General features: G+C 39.8%; 2 protein-coding genes across 2 annotated transcripts in view; one reads left to right on the forward strand and one right to left on the reverse strand.

Moving 5' to 3' along the window:
- Positions 1 to 10,394, reverse strand: part of LOC307120993 (fetuin-B) — a 33,352-nt gene extending 22,958 nt beyond the window's left edge. The window contains exons 1-2 of the mRNA XM_079808349.1: positions 10,091 to 10,394; positions 9,795 to 9,905 (exon numbers count right to left, since the gene is read on the reverse strand). Of these exons, the coding sequence (XP_079664475.1) occupies positions 9,795 to 9,905; positions 10,091 to 10,285 (306 nt within the window). The 5' untranslated portion in view covers positions 10,286 to 10,394. The remainder of the gene's footprint in view (positions 1 to 9,794; positions 9,906 to 10,090) is intronic.
- Positions 10,395 to 13,624: 3,230 nt separating this feature from the next.
- The window catches only part of anos1b (anosmin 1b), a 120,337-nt gene continuing 113,841 nt past the window's right edge, over positions 13,625 to 20,120 (forward strand). The window contains 1 exon segment of the mRNA XM_079808356.1: positions 13,625 to 13,872. Coding sequence (XP_079664482.1) covers positions 13,684 to 13,872 — 189 coding nt within the window. The 5' untranslated portion in view covers positions 13,625 to 13,683.

Consider the following 20,120-nt stretch of genomic DNA (forward strand, 5'->3'; position numbering starts at 1 on the left):
GATATTTGCTGACTTTGGCCTCCTATTTCTGGCGAATTGACACTGGCCATTAGATTTTGTTTAATCTAATCTCTTAAGGTAACAAAGCTGTCCTTGAATTTTGTGTCAAGAAATGTGGCCGTGTTCAGTATCAGCTGCAGATGTGTGTCCTCATATCTCTGTCTCAGATCTCCCCTAATAGTGTCTTTAAGTTGACATTTTAGGTTGCTGTCACTTTCTTTAAATGTCAAAGTAGAAAACATCTTCCAACTCAGGGGCAGGAGGTGGTGCGAAAGAGCTGACAGGGCTCAATCAGTCTGAATCTTTAGGCATGAGGTCTTCCGAACAGACAGCTTGCTGCTGTGTCGCAGCATGTGGGCTCATCATGGATCATTCTGTGTTTGGACAGTTGTCATATTCAGCTGTCACAATATCTTTGGTGACCTGCTGAAGGCAGACACTGTTTTTTTCAACATCGACAGTGCTCCAGACACACAGTCTACAGTATATCCAGGCCATTGTGAATGGCTAGGTGCAGGTTGTGCCCAAAGAGGGGGACTCGTTATGTCCTGCTGAAATGCTTTCTTGTTTGATGAGGCATTGTCAGTGGTAATACCAGACATAAATTCCATGTTTCTTGTACTATCTCCTGCAATGCCCACCTCAAGCATTCTCCTGTGTGCTCAGAGTTCAGCCCAAACAGCAGCTCTGCAAGTTCAAGGATTTAGATACAAATTGCACAGTTAGTGCCATGAATGTTGAAGTGGTGCATGAAAAAGAGCTCCCCTCAAGATTGTTCATGAGTAAATATTTTGTTTCATTGGGCTGGTATTTCAGTGTACATGAAATAATTCAGTGAAGGAAGGGCAAGGGCATACCTGTTATTTAACTGTTTGAGAAGTCTGAACCCAGGTTTCTCAACAGTATACACATGTACGTATACAGCCCTGTTAAGTTTGCTTCATTTGATTTTGCTTCATACTTTCTTTGTAGTTCAAATACAGCTGGTAGGGCAGGCTGTGAGCGTGTTGTTTTTGTTGCAGATCGATTCTCCTCAGCAAACATTGGGGAAAAACTTTCCAATTTTGAACAGTCTCCATTGGCATATAATGCAACAAAGATTGCTGAACAGATTTTAATAATAGACCTAAAATAATAGACCTAGCAATCTTTGCAATATTCAGGGAAGGAGGAGGCGGGAACCGGCAAACGTTCAACATGATCTTTAATTATAATATAATTAAACAACAAAACGAAAGTAAAGCGGCAGAAAAAAGGAGAGGAGGAGGAAAATATTATTGGTCCGGTTCCCAAAACGCACTGTTATCCGGTCCTCTACCAGCTGGGTGAACTCCTCTGCAATGACTGGCGGTGGCACTGAATACATCTCGGTAGACAGCCCTCTGACTCCTCCACCACCTAGTGAACGATGACGGCTCATCCGGCTTTGGCCACCGGCCTCACTCTGTTCCCACAGCTTCCGGTCCCTCCCTGCTTGCCACACCCTTATTGGGAGAATTCCAAATGTTGTCTTTGCATCCTTGCACGCACATTTGTAGGCATGAAAGTGAGCAACTGAATCTGTTCATGAAGGGCCCTTCCACAGGTCCGTTAGGGAAGGGAACATGCAATGGTCACTTCAAGGAAGTAATTTAATAATTTATGGTCATGTTCTGCATAGGGATGCTCACTTCCGATTGGAATTATCTGTTCCAGCCAGTAGGTGGGACTTTCAGTCAGACGTTTTCAATAAAGGGTTATTGAATTAAAGATGTTCAGCTAACTTGATAACACGAGCATAATAACTCCACACTTTACATTGTGACCTTGTAAAAGTATAGTTTTAAAGGTCCCATGGCATTGATTTTTTTATTATTTTATAATGTTTCCTGAGGTGTACTTATATTGTTAGTATGGTTTTTACATAAAAAAATTCATTATTTAGAAATAAAAAGCATTTTTCTATACTGATATTAGCCCTCTGGCTTGTTTCAAGGGGCGTGTCTGCTGTGAGACTTCAGTGAAAACGCCCACTGTTTTGATTGGCTGACATCTTTGCATTTGAAATGAGTATAAGATTAAGTGGCGGAGGGGGCGTGGTTTAGCGAGATCTGCACGCACTGCCAGAGAAAGAGAGACGGGCTGCATGTTGTTAGGGTTAAGTTGTGTTGGTTGGTGTTTTGGTTTTCTCTTTTCGTTGCAGGTCTCGTCCAATTAATTTCGGTTAATTTATTTGATGTGATTTCGTTTGGTTGATTAGGTGGAGAGGCAGAGCAGAACATTTGTTCGAGCGTTGGTGTGGATTTTTTGGTCAGCTCTGAAAGAGGTAAGTTCTTAAGGTTTAAAACTGTGCAATTTGAGTGCTCCCCAGTTAGGCTGTAGCAACGCTTTGCGTTGTTTTTTTTATTTTAGTTTGTTATTTTTGTGTGTCTCCTGCACTGCCGTGGTGGTAGTTCCGAACTGTTTGTTTGGTTCCACCCCAGCGGTATTTGGGTGCTTCAAAGGGCTTGACTCTTGGGAGCGCACGAAGACTAGGGAGGAGTTAGTTAGAGGGTTTTTTGTTAGGATTAGGTGGGGAGTTGGAGAATGTGTGCACAGTTTTTGACCGTAAGAATTACCTGAGCTGAATTGTGGTGTAGTGAGTAGGCCGAATTTGTTAGATTAATTTGTGATTTATTTATTTTTATTTCAGATTGTTGCATTATGACTTCAGTAGAGCAGTTTTGTAAGGTGCCGTCAGATGAGTTATTAAATTTGTGTTCTAAGAAACAGTTATGGGAAATTGTAGATCGCTATGAATTGAGTGGCATTGATAAACTGCTGAGAAAAGATGAGCTTAGAGAAATATTAAGACACAAGTTAGGGGATCTTCAGATTTTACCAATTAGGCTAGAACAAGTAACAGCTGGGGATAGTCCAGCAGTTCAAAAATCAGCAGTTTCATTGGTCAGTTTGTAATTTGAGTAACAGAAAGAACTTATTCAAATGCAACAGTTGCATGAAAAGGAGATGCGTGAATGTGAAATGGAAATAGAAAAACGTAAATTAGACGATCTGATGAAACAACGTGAAATGGATTTTGAAAGAATGAAACATGAGCATAAACTAGCTGCAGAAAAACAAGATCAAGAGTTTCAATTAAAGTTTGAGAGTTTAAAACTTCGAGGGGACAGATCTTTTGATCGCACGGATTGTTCGTTTGACATAATTCATCATTTGAAATTGTTGCCTGCGTTTAATGAGAGCGATCCTGACGTATTTTTCTCATTATTTGAAAGTATAGCTGATGAACGAGGATGGCCTGGTAGTGACCGTGCAGTGATGCTTCAGTCTGTTTTAGTGGGGAGAGCTCAGGAGGCATATACTGCTCTTTCAGTAGAGGATAGAAGGAATTATGATAGTGTGAAATCGGCTGTGTTGAAAGCTTTTGAGTTGGTCCCAGAAGCTTATCGCCAACGTTTTCGTACATGGAGAAAAGGTGAGAGACAAACACACGTAGAGGTCACAAGAGAGTTAAGTAACCATTTTGATCGCTGGTGTTCAACATCTAACGTCCAGTCCTTCAGTGAGTTGCGTGAAATGATGATTATTGAACAGTTATAAAACATTGTTCCCGATCAAATTGCAGTTTACATTAATGAAAATAAACCTTCCACTGCTATTAAAGCTGCATCGTTGGCAGATGATTGTTTTGATACACACAAATCGATTTGGTTATGGTTTGGTTATGTGGAGTCGTGGTAATGGAAATTGTAGTCCCAAACAATTGCAACGAAGTGATCGAGGGTCTCCCAGAGTGATAACTGATTCTATGTGTCGTTATTGTTTGGAAGTCGGACATTGGAAGAACGAATGTCCTGTTCTTAAAAGCAAACATGGATGCGGCAAGAATACGAATTCTGCACCTGTGCTGTTAACGGGTTGTTTGTCACGCACATCGTCTATGGAAAGTATGTCTGTGATAAAAAGGAACTGTTCTGAAATTGATAAAGGGTATGTACCTTTGTTTCTGAAGGATTTGTTTCTCTTTTTGAGGGGCAGGAAAGTGTACCTGTGAGAGTGCTGCGAGATACGAGATCATCAGAGTCCTTTATTTTGGATTCTGTTCTTCCATTTTCGCCCACTTCATATGTTGGTAAGAATGTGTTGATTCAAGGAATTGCTCTTCAAAAGTTGTCTGTTCCTCAACACAAGTTCATTTTGCAGTCCCAGTTGGTCAATGGAGAAGTGACTATGGGAGTGCGCCCTTCTTTGCCAGTGGAGGGAGTAGAGGTCATTTTGGGAAACAACTTAGCTGGGGAGTGTGTGTGGCCGGTATTGGCCCCATCACCGATTGTCACTCCGTTTTCCCTTCCCGGTCAGGGGTGTGGTGAGTTGTCAGAGGGTACCTCTCTTGTTGTTACGAGGTCCGGGTCCAAAAGGCTAAAGGAGCATGTTAAATTATGCGACACCCATACACCAGTTAAGTTTGTCGCTCCTGGATTGTCCATTTTGTCTAATTTCTCTCGCGTAGAACTAGTGGACGCCCAGAGGGATGATCCTGGGTTGAAAACTTTGTTCGATGCCGTTCTTTCACCAGAGGATGTTGAGAGTTCTGCGACTGGATACTTCATAAATGATGGAGTGCTGCTGCGTAAGTGGTTGGCCCACAGAGAATATTGTAATGGTGAGTCAATGGTTCAAGTTGTTGTACCAGAGAAACTTCGAGATGCTGTACTTCAGTTGGCTCATGGCGATGTAGCTGGGCATTTGGGTATAAAAAAGACATATGATCGAGTTCTGAAGCATTTTTATTGGCCGCTGTTGAAGAGGGATATCGCGTGGTTTATAAAAATCTGTCATACCTGTCAAGTGACGGGGAAGCCTAATCAGACACTGAAACAGGCCCCGCTGTGTCCAATACCTCCAGTTGAGCAACCTTTTGAGCACCTTTTAATAGACTGTGTTGGTCCGCTTGCCGTTGTGGGTGACCAATTAAGAGGTAAACAGCCACCTCAGAGTTTGCTGGAGTATGTCAATGGTCTTTGCAGATGGTTGTTTTTAGCCGGTCAAGCAGCACAGATACATTTCGAGAAGACGCAAATGAAGATGAAAGAGCTTTTTGATCGCCAGTCTGAACAGTGGGCATTTAGGTCTGGAGCTCCAGTTTTGGCATTGTTGCCTTTAATGGGCTCTCCGTTTTGTGCAAAATGTATGGGACCTTACACTGTTGTGCGTGCCCTATCCGATTTAAACTATGAAATTGCGACCCTAGACAGAAAGAAGAGAACTCAAATCTGTCATGTGAACTCTTTGAAACCTTTTTTCTCCCGTGATTGTAAACAAACTGATGTTAAACCATCTGTTGTGGTTCGTTCTGTAATGGATGGGTTGGGTCAGTCTTTGATGGGAGAGACCGAGGGGGTTAAAGCTCTAGATGATGCTGTAATGCAACCTCGTTTAAAAAACTCTGAAAGAATTGGGGAGTTTGTTGTCTCATTTATCTGTTTTTCAGGGGCACAACTGTCACAGTTGATAGAATCGAGGACTGCGTGGATCAAGTGGGTTCTGCGAGAGTCCGAGTCAACGGTTAATACAATGGATACTTTTTCTACAGCCTTATAACTTAACGATTAAACATTTTAAAGGAGCTGAGAATGTTTTAGCGGACACCCTGTCACGTGCGCCCATGATGGAGTGAAGATGGCTATTCTGTCTGCAACTGATGTGAGCTGACGTTCTGTATGTATGTTATAATTTACCAGAGTTGGGGGGGGCACATTTTTTTTAGGGGGGTGTGTTAGGGTTAAGTTGTGTTGGTTGGTGTTTTGGTTTTCTCTTTTCGTTGCAGGTCTTGTGATTGGGAATTGAGTGCACCTGTTGCTCGTCACAGGATCTGTTTTAAGCATGGAGCAAGAGGCTGTCTGGGCGGCTGCTCAGCGCTCGTTTAGGAGCAGTTTGCCATGCGCTCTTCTCCTTTGTTTTGTTGTATTGTACAGTTCATTCTCGGTCATAGCTTTTATTTGTTGCATCCATTCACACGCACCTCATACTGATTGTCTTACTGATATTACCTTTTGATTATGTTATTTTGTTTAATAAATACTTTGTTTTGAAACGTTCCGCTTTGTCGTCTCCCTTTATGTTGCACCGTTGAGCCGGGTGTAACAATATGGAACAGAGATACCCAGATTGCTGAGAGTTTTATTGTACCTCCTTATTCTACGAACTTTGTAACATGTGGAATCCCTCTAAACTACGTTTTTTTACCATCACAGCCGTTGAGATGAACGAATCGTCAAAGTGTTGGCTATAGCATTATTTTATGATCTATTCCCATCACATGAAAAGCTGCAGTGATGAGCATTGAGTACACATGCAGTCTTGTTGATCGCGTGAATGCAGTGATCTCGTCATTGCAGCGCGTTTTCTCTCACAAAATACTTTCACCACAACTAACAGCAAACACGGCATCGACATGAATACAGTAAGAGCTTTGTGCAGCAGAACAGTGTCATTCATTATAACGGCAGTTTGGACAAGTGTGCAGATACACTCGCGACGTGTGATTGACAGATCCGAACATTATAAATAGTGTTCTTTGATCGCTCTCTAGTTTAATCATGTAAATAACAGATTTGTTTCATGCTACTAACAGAAACGATGTGAAGTTGATAGTTTAGTCACTGGCTTGATTCACTGATGCATAAACAACAGTATTAAACGATTTCGAAAGAAAGTCTGTGTGAACATGAATGATTAGCTACACATCAGAAATCACTGATCACAGATCAGGCATTAATGAACACTTTTACTCACTGTTTGTGGCGGTGCTGTCGAATCCATATGGTAAAAGTCTGTTTGTAAAGTCTGTGCTGACATCACGACTGATAAACTGAATAATTTTCTCCTAATTCTCTGGGCGGGCAAAGCAGAGGAAGGGGAGGTAACCTTTCCTTGTATGACGACATAACAGGGAAGATTCCAGATCGGCTCGTCTGAGCTCTCATTTTCTCAAAGGCAGAGAAAGACAGCCAGAACTCGGTTTACACCTATCATAATTTCTAGCCACTCTAGGGAAACTCATATTAATGTTAAAAAACCTCATAAATTTCATGCCATGGGACCTTTAAGGTAAAATTAGGAAATTAAATAAATAAAATGCAATAAATGCAGGATATTTAAGTTATTGGTGCACTTGAAAAAAAATCATAGCCACTGAACCCTCTCTGAACCCTTAGCACCCCCAAGACAAAAAACCTGGAGCCACCACTCTCCACAGTAGAGCCGATGGAGGGAGGAGCCATGTGGGAGCCTTGATGGAGAGACCTGGTGGAACCAGGCAGGTAGGTAGAGACCAAGGATGAGCTGAAAACCCAGGGTGACACTGAAGGCCTGGAGGGCCACAGTGGAGCTACAGGCAGGAGTGTAAAGATGAGGGCGTGGGCTTGGCAGGCCGTGGCAGGGCGGGGCGGGTCGAAGATGGTGGGAGTGAGGACAATGGAGGAACCAAAGGGAAGAGGAGTCAAGTCAAAGTTTATTTATAAAGCACTTTTTAAAAACAGTAAGTGTTTATCAAAGTGCTGTACACACATAAAATTAAAATATGGAAAAATATACAAAGTAAGACACAATAAAACAATAAAAAAGCAACTCTCACATAGCGTCAAATGCCAGATTATAAAAATACGTTTTTAGGCTAGATTTAAAGCCAGGTGGAGCCAGAGGGGTGGAGGGTTGAGGCACAACTGCTGACTCGCAGGTCAGAGTGGCGGGGCCAGTGCGACAATGGGCCAAGGTGGAGTCAGAGGGATGAGGGAGCCTGGCAGAGCCTTACGGGATGACAGTCCATGGTGGAGCCAATGGAGCATTTAGCAAAGTGGGAGTCGATGGGTCGGAGGGCCGAGGTGGAGTCCATGGCTTGGAGGCTTGAGGTGGAGATGAAGGATCCACAGGCCAAGGCAGAGCTGATGACTGGGAAACCCCAGGCAGATCCATAAAGCTGAGTGGAACCACTAGAGGTGCCAAGGGCCTGAAGGGAGACAGCAGAAAAGAGGCAGAGGAACTTGATGGCTTTGACAGTGGTGGAGGGAGAGGGAGGTTGGGAGGGACATGGATGACTTGGAGCTGGGCTTATCCAGCAATTACTTAGATGACTTGAAACTGGACTTATCCTGTGAAGTCAAGTCACCTTTATTTATATAGAGCTTTTTACAATGCTGATTGTTTCAAAGCAGCTTCACAGTGTTAAACTGGAAAATAATGCAACAGAATTTGATTCAGCTGTACAGCCGCTATGGAGAAAACGATGAAGTCATCCAGCTAATTTCAATGGTCATATAGTGTCAATGTGGGCGGATCAGTAATATAGTTGAATATTTAGAGTCCCCAACTGAGCAATCCAAAAGCTAAAAGGCGACAGAGGCGACGGTGGCAAGGAACCAAAACTCCATCAGTGACTGAGATGACTTGGAACTGGATTGTACCAGTGGTGGCTGCAGACCAGCAAGCACCTCATCCAGTTCATCAAACATCACTTTTGTCGAGTTCCAGCTTGGTTTACGCATCTCAGCCTCAGGAGTGTGGGTGTGGCTCCAATTAATTCCCTCGATCTCCAACTAAAATGCCTTCCGTGGTGGACACTGTTGCGCGCACACTTGTACAACCTACCAAACAGCCTATAGCGATCGTTGTGGCTCTTGCTCTGTGGTTGGCATCGCTGATGGCTGACTGGGCTCTGGGTCCGGATTGGGTCTGGTGAGGTCTTCCTCAATGGGGCAGACTGTAAAAGGTGAGCCGCAATGCACAAGCACCCATATACTGCAAAACCCCTTTTTTGGCCTTCTAAAAACAGATGAAATTAACGTTGTTCCTGAGCCATACAACCCAAAAAGTTAGCTTTTGCACAGCGCAATTTACGGAAGACAGCTTCCTGAATCAAGGGCCCTGTCCCAAATGGCACACTAAACCTTCACGGACTTCCTATTAGTCCGTACTTTTGTGACGTAAGACTGCTTTGACTGTCAGGAATAGGTCTGTTGCGAAGCTTGCAGCAGTGCACATCGAGGGGGCAAAAGAGGTGCTCAAGAGCACCCTTCTGAAACCTAAAATAACAAATGGGACACCCTGCGGTCTTGTGAGACCAAAAGTCCATATGAAGTGTGCCATTTCAGACAGGGCCTATGAGAGTACAAATTCAGCTTGAGATGTTTGGCCAATTACAATGCACTGGGTCAACTGGCCAATCAGAGCACTTTGAGCTTTTCGGAAGGAGGGGCTTTGTAGCAATCAGCGTGTTTCAGAGAGACTGGGAATAGTGGTGCTGCAATAATGCACAGTATGTGAAAAATTATGCTTTTTGGACATTAAAGCATGTTAACCTGTTCCAATTCACCCAAAAAACGAAATAATGAACTTTTAAAATAGCATCATATGACTTTAAGTCATCATTAATCACTATCCCTGAGAGGTTTTCTTATGTTTCATTTAATAAAAGCAATTTTAAAAAAGCATGTTGATATCACTGCCACTGCCAGCTCTTATTCAAGATGCAAGTTACAGATTTTCCAGCGCAATAATAAATTAAACACAGCCAGTGATTTTTAGCTTGAGATCCAAATGTACTTCCATTACATTGTCAAATTTCAGTTTTGCATGCAGCAAAAGTTAACTCTGCTGGTTAATCCTAAATCCTTGATCAATATTTGAGAATTTACCAGATGGAATTTTGAACAGAAGTAAACACATCCACACTGTTAACCATATATTCCATCCAAACCTTAAACATTCCTTGAAATGTACAGTAGCAGCAATTAATCAAGGAGCTGAATCCTTACCGTTTCCATGAAAGGTCTTATAGCACATTTTTTCCACGATTTGGGACTGAGGACATGGCACTTGGTCTCAAGGACATCTAAATCAAGATAATAGACCTTTCCAGCAGGACCCTACAGCAAGGGAAAGTGGACCTGTGAAATAAATACTATATTGCAAAAATTATAAATAGATATATTATGACTTTTTATCTGTAAAACATTTTATGTTATTAATAGTTTAATAATATGAGTAGATCTACTAATGGTGTGCTTGCCTTTCCACTGCTAAAAAAAAAATAACAGCACTTTTTACCAACCTGTTGATGCGCCTGGACGTTTGTGATTCTGTTTAAGGCAAATTTGTAACCTGTTTGTCTGTCCTCATTTATGTACGTGGCGGCCAGTCGGGACAACTTCTCCACAATCTTGTCATCACAGGGAACATGAACTAAATTTGTCCCCAAGACACACAGAATGTTTGTGGTCAAAAAAATCCAAATCAGAGTCAACATCTTCAATTAGCCTAGATTTACAGACAATGCCCTGCACAAGATAACCAGTTTTATTTCAAATGCAGTCTAGCATTGGCTTATGCCAGGAGATGAATGTGACTTTGGAATCAGGTTTGATAAACATTAACAAGATGATCAATGTGTATGACCTCACTGTGATGTAAACAGCATGTGCGCCATAGTCAACACAAGGCTCAAAATTGACCTCAAACTTATTCAAATTGATTCATAATATACACTTATGAAGTGTTAATAATGTATTATGAGAGTTAATGAAAATACAAGCAGAATAATCCATTTATAACTAAATACAAATAAACACTTTACCTCAGGCATGTTCAGTCCTTCACGTGGAGTCCTCAAAGTCCTGCAATCAGCACAAAAACTCACATTTTCATGTGGAAATAAAGACCTTGATTGGTAGGTTCAGGTGTGTTTGTTTAGAGATGGATATAAAATATTTAGTACCGCGCAATGGAGATTTTTGGCTAACACTTTAGAATCAGCCTGATGGAAACGCGTATCTATAGCACGAATTGTGCGATTTATACGCCAAAATTAGTTTTTATGTGCATATGTTACACAGTTTTTGTGTGCATATGATGCACACTTAATAACAGTTATATGCACGTAACACCACTAAACCTACCCAAGCATGTTATGCACATACCCCAGACCACTAAACCTACCCAATGGGGTGACAATGCGTATCATATGCACGTAAAAACTCATTTTAGCGTATAAATCGCACAATAAATACAATTCGTGCTATTTTTTCAATAAAACTGAACACACATTATTGCAATAAATCAAGGTTGACACAACAGCTTAAACATCTACAAACTCACAAATCTCAGTTAAGCTCATGTGCACAAAAAGGCCATAAGTAAACCAACATCCTTCAACAAGTTCTCGACAATATAGCGGATAAATAAAATAAGTAAAATTAAAGTAAAAGTCTACTAGCACTGGATGCCTCATCACTGGCTGCAGTCATGGCCTCATCTCATAAATCAAACACTTGCAATTCATCAACCACCTAGCCTGATGTCATAATACTCAGATTCTAGTCAGAATATGAGTCTGATACTGCTCCATTGGGCTGTGATTATGAGGCGTGTTTCATCCGAACCAGGAAAGAAAATTCCTCTGCACTCAATTGGATAGACCTACAACCAATGAGAGCAATGGAGCGACACATAGTTGTCAACAGAACTAAACTGCACGCAGGCTGGAAGAAGTAGAAGAAGAAGATGAGTGTAAACGATATTTGCCGGTGTTGTAAAAAAGAATTTAAGGATACACAGAGTACTTACCGACTCGATCATAATTTTTGAGAGAAATAGTAAAGAATATAGTATAGCATATATGAACAAGTTCTCCATTTAGGATTAGAATGAATTCAACCCAAGCGCTCTTTGGTGACATACATGATTACATTACTGTTGATCATCTGTCCATCATCGTATAAAGCCAACCCTGACAATTTCATTGGTCCAAAGTCCAAACAGCTCAGTTGCTCCACAACGGATCAAGTCCAGACCGAACTTCCCGGCCTCAAATGTTGTGGGCGGGGCTAAGTTCGGCAGGCATCCAGGTTATCAAATACCTGCTAATGCACTCGCATTCATGTAAAGTAGCCTCGTTGATAAGTTTGGGTGAGTAAATGCAAAATACACAAGATATAGTACCTTCAATGCCCTGATATCGCTTCTTTATAAGCAGAAACAAACTGCTGCAGGAAAAAGTTAGGTGCCATGCAAAATGTAACGTGTAATTGCATTACTCATCACAAATGTATTGGAGTAAAAAGTACATTTAATTGTTCAAAAATCTAGAGAGTAAAGTAGAGAGTAAGTAGAGAGTAAAAGTTTCTAATATCTTTGATACTCAGTACAACTACAAAGTAGCCAAAAAGATACTTAAGTACAGTAACTAATTACATTTACTCAAATACTTTACACCACTGAGTGTAAAGAACATTATTATGTGTCTGATCAGTCATCTTTTTTACTCTGAATAAAGTCATAACTCAAGTGTTACCTAGTCACGCTTCAGGTGATCTGGACCATTATTTTAAAGTGAAAAACATCTTTGTCACTTTAAAACAATGGTCCAGGTCACTAGTAGTTCCTGCATAGTGACTAGGTAACACTTGAGTAATTAGTGATGCATTTTATGACTTTATTCAGAGTAAAAAATATGACTGATTATGTCTCAGACACATAATAATGTTCTTTATAATTTTTCAGTTAGTTAATAGTTATTAATGAGGCTAATCTCATTCAGTAATTATTGATTACTTAACAAGGAACTATCTCCTAAATTTGATATTAACTACTTTCTGATTTGTTAAGATTGTTTCTATATTAGTTAATAGTAGTAGCTGAAGTGTTAGCTAATGTAGTAGGCCTACTACTCATTAGTCCTGCATTACTTCCTGCATAGTTACTTATTAATGACAGACCATTATGTGTTAGTCACATTATTAATGTTACCAATTTTTGTCTCTGTTTTCTCATGTTTTAGTCATTCTACCACACGATGGCGCTGATATCGCATTTACGCCAGATCATTTTTATAAATAGATGCTTCTGGAAACTGTAGATGCCGAGATGCACACAGGGAATAAACAAACTGGATCCAATTTTGCGGATCATACCTCATAAAAGAAAGTAGGTTGTGATTAACTGTCCTCACCAAGGTGCCAACACAAAAGAACTGATGGCATCACATGGTAATACCTTGGAACTTCGATGATTATCATATCCACATTAGCCTATTTGAATGGTTTCTGAGACGTTCATCTCAATGTAATGACAGACTGTACTATACTATATCTACTATAATATACTATACTGTAATAATGGAAGACTGGAGACACTTCAGACATTAAAACAAAACAATGTGTTGTCTTTTATTAATTCTCAATGCAGTAATCTCATTTTAACGTGATTCAATAAAGCTCCCATAGCAACTGTGGGGAAAAAGAAAAGCCAAATTTAAGCTGGCATTGTTTGCATGTTAATTTCATCATTTAGCCTACACGGCTTTTGCATTTAACTTCCGATAAACGCGTAGGCTATCGACGGTCGCTGTCATTATAATCAACGTCGCTCTGAGCTTCGTTTATTATAATGGGAGCAATTTTATTTGCTGCATACGCTTATTTGCCTTTAAGTTCTCAACTTTAGCGGCTTAAATTCGTTTATATACCTAAATACAAAATGACAGACTGAGTTCGGATGACAGATTTGAGTGAGAGGGAGTGTCCGAGCGCGCGCACCTCTCCACCACACACACACACACACACACACACACACAGCACATCAACACGAGCCTCACGCGCATCCAGTAGCCACATTCAACCGCACAGCGATCAACACACGTTTACGTAAATGTCCTCGGTGAATATGATGTTTATGAGGAAGGTCTGCTGCTTTCTGCTCTGCTGTGTTTTTGAGGCGAGCGTTGCGCGCAGGACCGAAGAAGCGGAGACTTTGGAGAAGATTGAGAGCGCGCGCTGCGCCTCGCGCTGCCTCACACTTCACATCACGCAGATCACAGCGTCATTCAAACACCTGCAGGTAAGAGCGAGCGATAGTCAATGTTTCTCTCTTTGTATGTTTAGTTTGAGAGTAGATATAGACATTAACCTTTAAGAAAAAGTTTTGACCCTTATATTGTCACAATGCGAACTTGCTGCTTCATGACAACGAAGAAAAGCCGTTGGGAATAAATAAATATTACTATTAAAGGTTAAAATATCATCTTCCCACAAAAAACAAATACATGAAAGCACAAATACGTTAACAGTTAACAAAAATATCAAATAATTGTTTTGGTCAACAGAAATGGTATTCCAGTGTGATTTTGCACATTCCAGTTCGCTTACAAGTGATATATTAGCCTACATCTATTGCAAAAACAGATGCAGATAGTAGGTAATATTAAACTAACTGTTTGAATAACCAGGTGCTTGAAACCAATATAGATAACTACATAGTTGCATAAATATACATTTATAAAATTGATCTTTTGATTCAAAAACTAGCCCAAGTCTGCCCTGTCCCTTTACTTTCAGATGCTGGGTTGGGATCTTTTCTGAGCATATGGTTTAGTAGATGGGAAACACATTGTTTTGTGTTTATGAATGAAGTGTTTAATGGCTGTTTTCACCTGTTTTCTCCTTGAGTTTATTCCCTAACTGATCGGTTTTAGTGCAGTTGTAGTTAATTATGTGGTGTTTGGAGCGAGAATCATGAAAGCATATGGTCTGACAGCCCACCATGCAGCATGACTCTCTTCTCTCTCTCTCTCTCTCTCTCTCTCTCTCTCTCTCTCTCTCTCTCTCTCTCTCTCTCTCTCTCTCACACTCTCTCTCTCTCTCTCTCTCTCTCTCTCTCTCTCTCTCTCTCTCTCTCTCTCTGTCTCTCTCTCTGTCTCTCTCTCTTTCTGTTTGTTGTGTATCTCTTTAACTGAAATCAGCTTATGTTTGTGGCAACCCAGTGAACCGATTGTCTCAACCCAACCATAATTAAATCATAATTAGAGGCACATTATGAAAAACTATCCACTTTAGTAGTTCCAGACATTAAACTTTCTCTCTGATCTACTTCTAATGTAATTTTCTCCTCCAGTTCCTGTCTGTAGCTAAATCTTGATTTGACTAGTAAATCTGTGATTTCATCATAAAATTGCATCTGGATACCAGAGACCCCTCTGTTGCATACTTTTCACATTTGCATGTTGGGTCTATACAGCTAAATATATTACTTTAGAATTAATTACTAATTACTTTATTTTTAGGGTCTAGATGTGGATGTAAACATGATAAGATTCATCAAAAAGGGAAGAGATAGCTGGGGCATGATTAAATTAGCCAAAATATTCCATAAACGGACACTTAAGTGGAGGGAGATTTGTAGAACATGTGTGAGTACTGCGGCACAGATGCCATGGACAGTTTTAAAAATAAGGGTTTTTGCCGCAATGTCATAGAAGAGAGTAGTTTTTTTTCTAAAGGCCAATTCACATCGCACAAACACATTTGTTGGGTTTTGTCAGATTAGTATATTACCCCTATTGGCGTTGGTCAGGGTTTGTTTTCACCCGAGTGAATATGTTCAATCAGCGTTTCTTGCCTGTTGGGGTTTGGTGTCTGTTGGGGCAGTGTGAAAATGACAGTAATTTTTCATAAAACAACTTTTTTTTCCACTATAAAGAAGCTTTTGTGGAATGGAAAGGTTCCATGGATGTTGAAGGTTCTTTCGATGCCAGTGAAGAACCTTTATTTTTAAAGCCCCACTGAAGTGCCTTGAAAAAAGCGGCATTATTCAATGTGTTGACGTAATTCCCACTAAACAGGAAGATAGGGCGGGACATCGAACAGCTCCTCCCCTTTTTAAAAATTGCCATTAGTGTTAAGTTTATATCACAGCTCGGCCAGAGCTGTTGAGTACAACCACAGTTACTAATCTCTAACCATTTAAACTTTAAAATACAGCATTCTGTGCAGATTTCAAATGGATCCGATATATTTTGTGGTCTGTGCCGACTCACGCATATGATCCGCTTGGTGCTATCGGGCCCTATCATACACCCAGCGCAATGCGACCACAGGTGCGACGCAAGTGTTTTTTGCTTGTTTCGGCCGGATGCAGTTATCATTTTCACGTCCAGCACCACGTTGTTTAAATAGCAAATGCACCTGCGCCCATCTGTTCGCCCATGGCCATGCTGGTCTGAAAACGAGGTATGTTCAGTCGCATTGCTGGCACGTTGCTATTTTGACACAACTGAAAACGACTGCTAGCCTGGCGTGGCCATACTCAATTCTAGTCAGAATATGAGTCTGGTACCGCTCCATTGAGCTTTGATTATGGGGCGTGTTTCAACCGAGCCAGGAAAGACCTCAATTGGATAGACCCACAACCAATCAGAGCAACGGAGTGACGCGTAACGTTAGTTGTCAAATGTCAACAGAACTCAACTGCACTGTGTTCCCAAGTCTGTGTTTTTCTCCATGTCCGCGGGTTGAAGCGACCCCAATTATGTGATTATATAAACCCAGGAATGCGATTTTTAGCAGGCAACCTTGCCAAAATAACATATTTTGCCAACCAAACGGCATTTTTTTCCGGAGAACCACCCGGAAAGTTATTGTTTTGGGCTATAGTTTTGAGTAGCAATTGTGCGCGACATTGCAAAAACACTTGGAAACCCTGTCTGCACACACGCTGGATTAAGTAACGTTACAAGAAAAAGATGAGTGTAAACGATCTTTGCCAGTAATAAAATAATTTAAGGATACACAGAGTACTTACCAACACGATCATCATTTCTGAGAGAAATAGTGAAGGTGAATGCATATACAAACAAGTTCTCCGTTTAGGATAAGAGCAAATTCAACCCAAGAGCCTTTGATGACGTGGATGATTACGTTACTGTTGATCATCTGTCCATCATCGTCTAAAGCCCGCCCTGACAATTTCATTGGTCCGAACAGTTTCTGTTCGGGCATAATTACTCCTCTACGGAGCGAGTCCAGACCGAATTGCCAGAGCAAAAAATTTTGTGGGCGGGGCTAAATTCGGCTGGCATCCAGGCTAAACGACTGCACCATTGACCAACAAAAACCTGGTCTAAAGTCAATAGCGCAGTATTTTTGTGTTATTTAAAAGGCGTGTTAGTAATATGTGCCCATAGGCGGGTGCACAACACGCGTACACTCTGCTTATTACACACACAGCCATGTAAATAGTGAATCCGCAATGGTGTGAGCGCAACTGTCTTTTATAAGGGAATGGGAGATGAGACTCTGATTGTTTTTTTGCACGTCAAGCCCAAAACACACCCATGACTTCAGATTCTAGAGAGCATTTGATTGGACAGAAAATCTGATGAGAAGCTGAAGTGCAGAGTGATGTCATTAAAATCATCGATCCACATTGGCAGAAGTGAGAGACTAAGTTTTGAATGCTTATATCTTCTAAATTGTGAATTTTGTCATTGTGTTGGCACACACTAGCTTATAGTTAACAGTAAGGCTAACATATTAAGACTAAAAGCCCTTAAACATTCATTTTAATTTCACAGGGACTTTAAGAGTGTATAGAGAAGCTTTTTGTGGAATGGAAAGGTTCCATGGATGTTAAAGATTCTTCAGGGAACCATAGATGCCAATAAAGGACCTTTATTTTTTATGTCTGCTCATTACCCACAAGGCAACATATTTTACAATGAGACCACTGCTACTCATATATGATTGAGTGTTGAATCACATTTACTTATTTATTGAGGGAAATCTGGGAGATAACACGAGGGACAGCCTTGTAAAGGACTTGCTAACACGTTCTTATGCAAACTTAGGTAAGAAAGCTTCTGAAAAAGCCTCATAAATTACTCTTAAAATTGCTGTAATTAAATAAGGATGAGATTACTCCCAGCAGACTAAAACTCCTCTCAGAGAGTTTCTTCATTCTAAAACAGAATTCCAGCCATAATTTCTGTTTTTAAGACGGGACATTGTGCAGGTTTCATGTTACTTCTCAAAGCATAACTGGGGGTTTTGAAGAAGGTATCCTCCCATTTTTCCTCAGCCATTTAAAAGTAAAAAAAAAACAAATCCAGCTCACCGTCTTTACACACACCAGCAAAGGAATGTTTGATAAGTCATCGTTTTTGCCGTTCTATCACTCTCATCCTTTGTTGCAGCAGCTGCTCTGGCTGCAGGTGTGTGATTTACGACGTCTGGAGACAATGCTGTTTGTTGTGTTAATGGTGCGCATATCCAGTGTCAGAGCAAATGGTTATACTGTGGTAAAAATGCAAGTTATCGCACATGACAGGTGTAGAGTGACGGACATCAAACAAATGCAGGTAGAGTTTTCATTTAGGTAGAATTACACTCCTCCTTTGTTCTTCTTACCTTAAATAGGTGTTCACACGGTCACGGGACGTTGCCCAGTCCAGGGGCTCAAGGTTTGGTTAGCATGGGTCATAACTACACCACTCTGGCGGAACTGCATATAAAATTTCAATACATTTGCATTACACAGTTTTAACACAAACAAACTAATAAACTTAATGTGATGCATATTTCTTAGTCATATAAATAAAACGGGTATGAAATTAGTATGATTTTTGTAATAGTGCTAATAAACTGAATGTGTTTTAAAAACACGATAACCAAGTTTATATATATATATATATATATATATATATATATATATATATATATATATATATATATATATATATATATATATATATATATATATATATATATATATAATCCAGAAATCCAGTTTGGTTAATACTTTTTAGCTAATTGAATGTTGCTTGTTCTAAAGCTATTTATATTCAGATTTTTTAATGCACATTTTAAAAATATGATTATTTAAATAAAATCAAATATGCAAATATTAATAGTAAGTATAATAAATAAATAAATAAATAAATAAAGTATTCCATGATTTTAAATGTGTATACATTTCATTTATGTATGACTGATAAATATGCATCACATTATATTTATTAGTTTGATATGCAATTCAAATGCATAAATCTTACATTATGCCTAAATATTCTTTCAATGTGTGTTTTTCCTTTGACTGTCATGTAGCTTTGTATTCTGATGATTTTTTAAACTAAATATGAATAGTAAATATTTCATTATAGTATATGGTCAGTGACTGATTTATTTGAGAAGGCTCTTAAAAGCATGAAATGCAGTTTTCTCTGTCTACTCCTACCAAATCTGTCACGACTGTTGTGGTGGTTATTAGAATCATGAATCGGAATATCAAAAGTTCTTTAATAAACATGGAGCGAATACACAGGAGAACGCACAGAGAAATATCACACTAAAGACTCGCATGAAAGACAATTGACAATTAACTTAACAAAACAAGGAGCATAAATACACAGGGAAACTTAATAAATGTAATCAGTAAACTAGGATGCAATCAAGACTAAACTGAACTGAAACTACAAGAAACAAACACAGGATAGAAAATACATCTAAGCAAATCATTTTTGAAACATGTCACAGAATAGTTTTATAAGGTTTTATAGGTTTGGTATATTGTTTAATCGGGGACTGTCAGGACGTTGTTTTTTCTGTGGCTCTAAAGTAATTATGGCATGTATGGCTCAGGTGATTGACTTTTTAATAACATTTCCAGTTGCCATGAGCTAAGATGGCATCATGCAGACCTCATTAAAAATAAATCATTATGTGCGTACTCGGCTGTCTGTCTGATATGTCATGAGGGATGTAGCAGCTGGATACAGATTTCTTGTAGCATGTTAAAGAAAATGAAAAGAGCTGGTATAGAAGTGCCCATTGACCTAGACACTTGTGAAAAGACAGACTTGTGGAATTAACAGGGTAGATCTTCTCAACCTACCACAGTTCAAATGTATTTGTATTTGTATAGCGCTTTTCACAATACACATTGTTTCAAAGCACAGTGAATGTATAGCTATGTTCAGACTGTCAGTCCAAGTCCGTTTTTTGTGCAAATCCAATTGAAATCCGATCAGATTTAGCAAGTGTGAACGACAAAAAATCACATGAAATGCAAATAAAAAAATTAACGCCTCTCCAATTAAACATTTTCTAGTGACTGATCACATCTAAATTTTTCAATTGGCCAAATTGAATTTCTGTGAATTGAATTGTATCCATTGTGGCAACAGTCTGTTAACATGGGCTCAATTAGAAATAATATGTTGAGCCAATGGAAAAATGTAATTTACCAACACTGTAAAAAATTTCAGGCCTCTCCAATTTAAAATTTTCTAGTGACCGATCACATTTGCATTTTTC

The sequence above is a fragment of the Gobio gobio genome (assembly GCF_949357685.1).
Source record: "Gobio gobio genome assembly, chromosome: 24".
Lineage (NCBI taxonomy): Eukaryota > Metazoa > Chordata > Actinopteri > Cypriniformes > Gobionidae > Gobio > Gobio gobio.